The following is a 1,111-nucleotide window of genomic DNA, read 5'->3' on the forward strand; positions in this document are numbered from 1 at the left end:
GCAGTCCTGTGGAACCCCAATGATTCCATGATCCCAAACAGAAGGTTTCTCCCCCTGTGGTGCCACAGCCCTTGATGATATTTGCAATCCTGTGGAACCCCAATGATTCCATGATCCCCAGCAGAAGCCTCCTTCCCCTCCTGTGTTGCCGCAGCCCTCCAGGGCTCACCCGCTGGATCTCCACTCTCCCAGCACCAGGCCGTGGCGTTCCTGCTGGCGGAGATGGCCATGAAGGTGGAGCTGGCCCGCCTGGGGTACCAGCGAGCGGCCTGGGAGGTGGACGCCGGCCGCCGCAACACCTTCTACGCCTCCATTGCCAAGGCCTTCGCCGGGGACGTCGCCAACCAGGTGGCCACAGATGCTGTGCAGATCTTTGGGGGCAACGGCTTCAACACGGAATATCCCGTGGAGAAACTCATGAGGGATGCCAAAATCTATCAGGTGAGCGGGGCAGAGTGAGGGGGCTCCGTCAATACAAAGTAATTAATTGATGATTAATTGCAATCAGGATGGGAACAGGATAAAAATGTTTGGTATTGAATGGCATTGAATCAGGGAAGTTCTCGATTTACCGCTCACTGGGCAGGTGCTTTGGCTGAGATGCCACCCATAGATTAATTAATAAGCATTAATTACCCTCTGTGTGATGCAGAAACAGCCATGGGGCACAACCCATGGTGATTCACTTCTTCAGATATTTATTTATTGGTTTCTTTTCCAAAAGAACATACTATTTCCTCGTTTTCAGCCCACAGACATCCCTAATCCCCAGTGCTTTTTCTGCATTGTTTTTGCCAAGAAATTATTCCATGCCAGAATTCCTCTGTTGGTTCAAGTTTGTTATTCAGCAGGAACGAATTCATTTCATTGGGAAACCCAGCGACCTTCACCTTTTCCCTCTTTCCAGCATTAACCATGACTGGCTGGAACTGATCCAAACAGGTCTCAGGGAACACGTAGGGGCCCTGACCTGTCAGCAAGTGACCACAGCTGCTGAGATTCCAGATGGCTTTTACAACTGACCTTAAAATTCCAACTGTTCTCATCAGCCAGGAATTTTTCCCTCTCCAAGGACACAAAGCAGATGTTTGGAATTGAAAAGTTCTCAGTC

At 50.1% G+C, this 1,111-nt stretch overlaps 1 protein-coding gene across 1 annotated transcript in view; it reads left to right on the forward strand.

Moving 5' to 3' along the window:
- The window catches only part of LOC107199257 (medium-chain specific acyl-CoA dehydrogenase, mitochondrial-like), a gene marked incomplete at its 5' end in the record, with an annotated part of 5,712 nt that overhangs the window by 2,611 nt on the left and 1,990 nt on the right, over positions 1 to 1,111 (forward strand). Inside the window, one exon of the mRNA XM_015616593.2 lies at positions 193 to 441. Within this exon, the coding sequence (XP_015472079.2) occupies positions 193 to 441 (249 nt within the window). The remainder of the gene's footprint in view (positions 1 to 192; positions 442 to 1,111) is intronic.

Source organism: Parus major, unplaced genomic scaffold, assembly GCF_001522545.3.
Source record: "Parus major isolate Abel unplaced genomic scaffold, Parus_major1.1 Scaffold533, whole genome shotgun sequence".
Lineage (NCBI taxonomy): Eukaryota > Metazoa > Chordata > Aves > Passeriformes > Paridae > Parus > Parus major.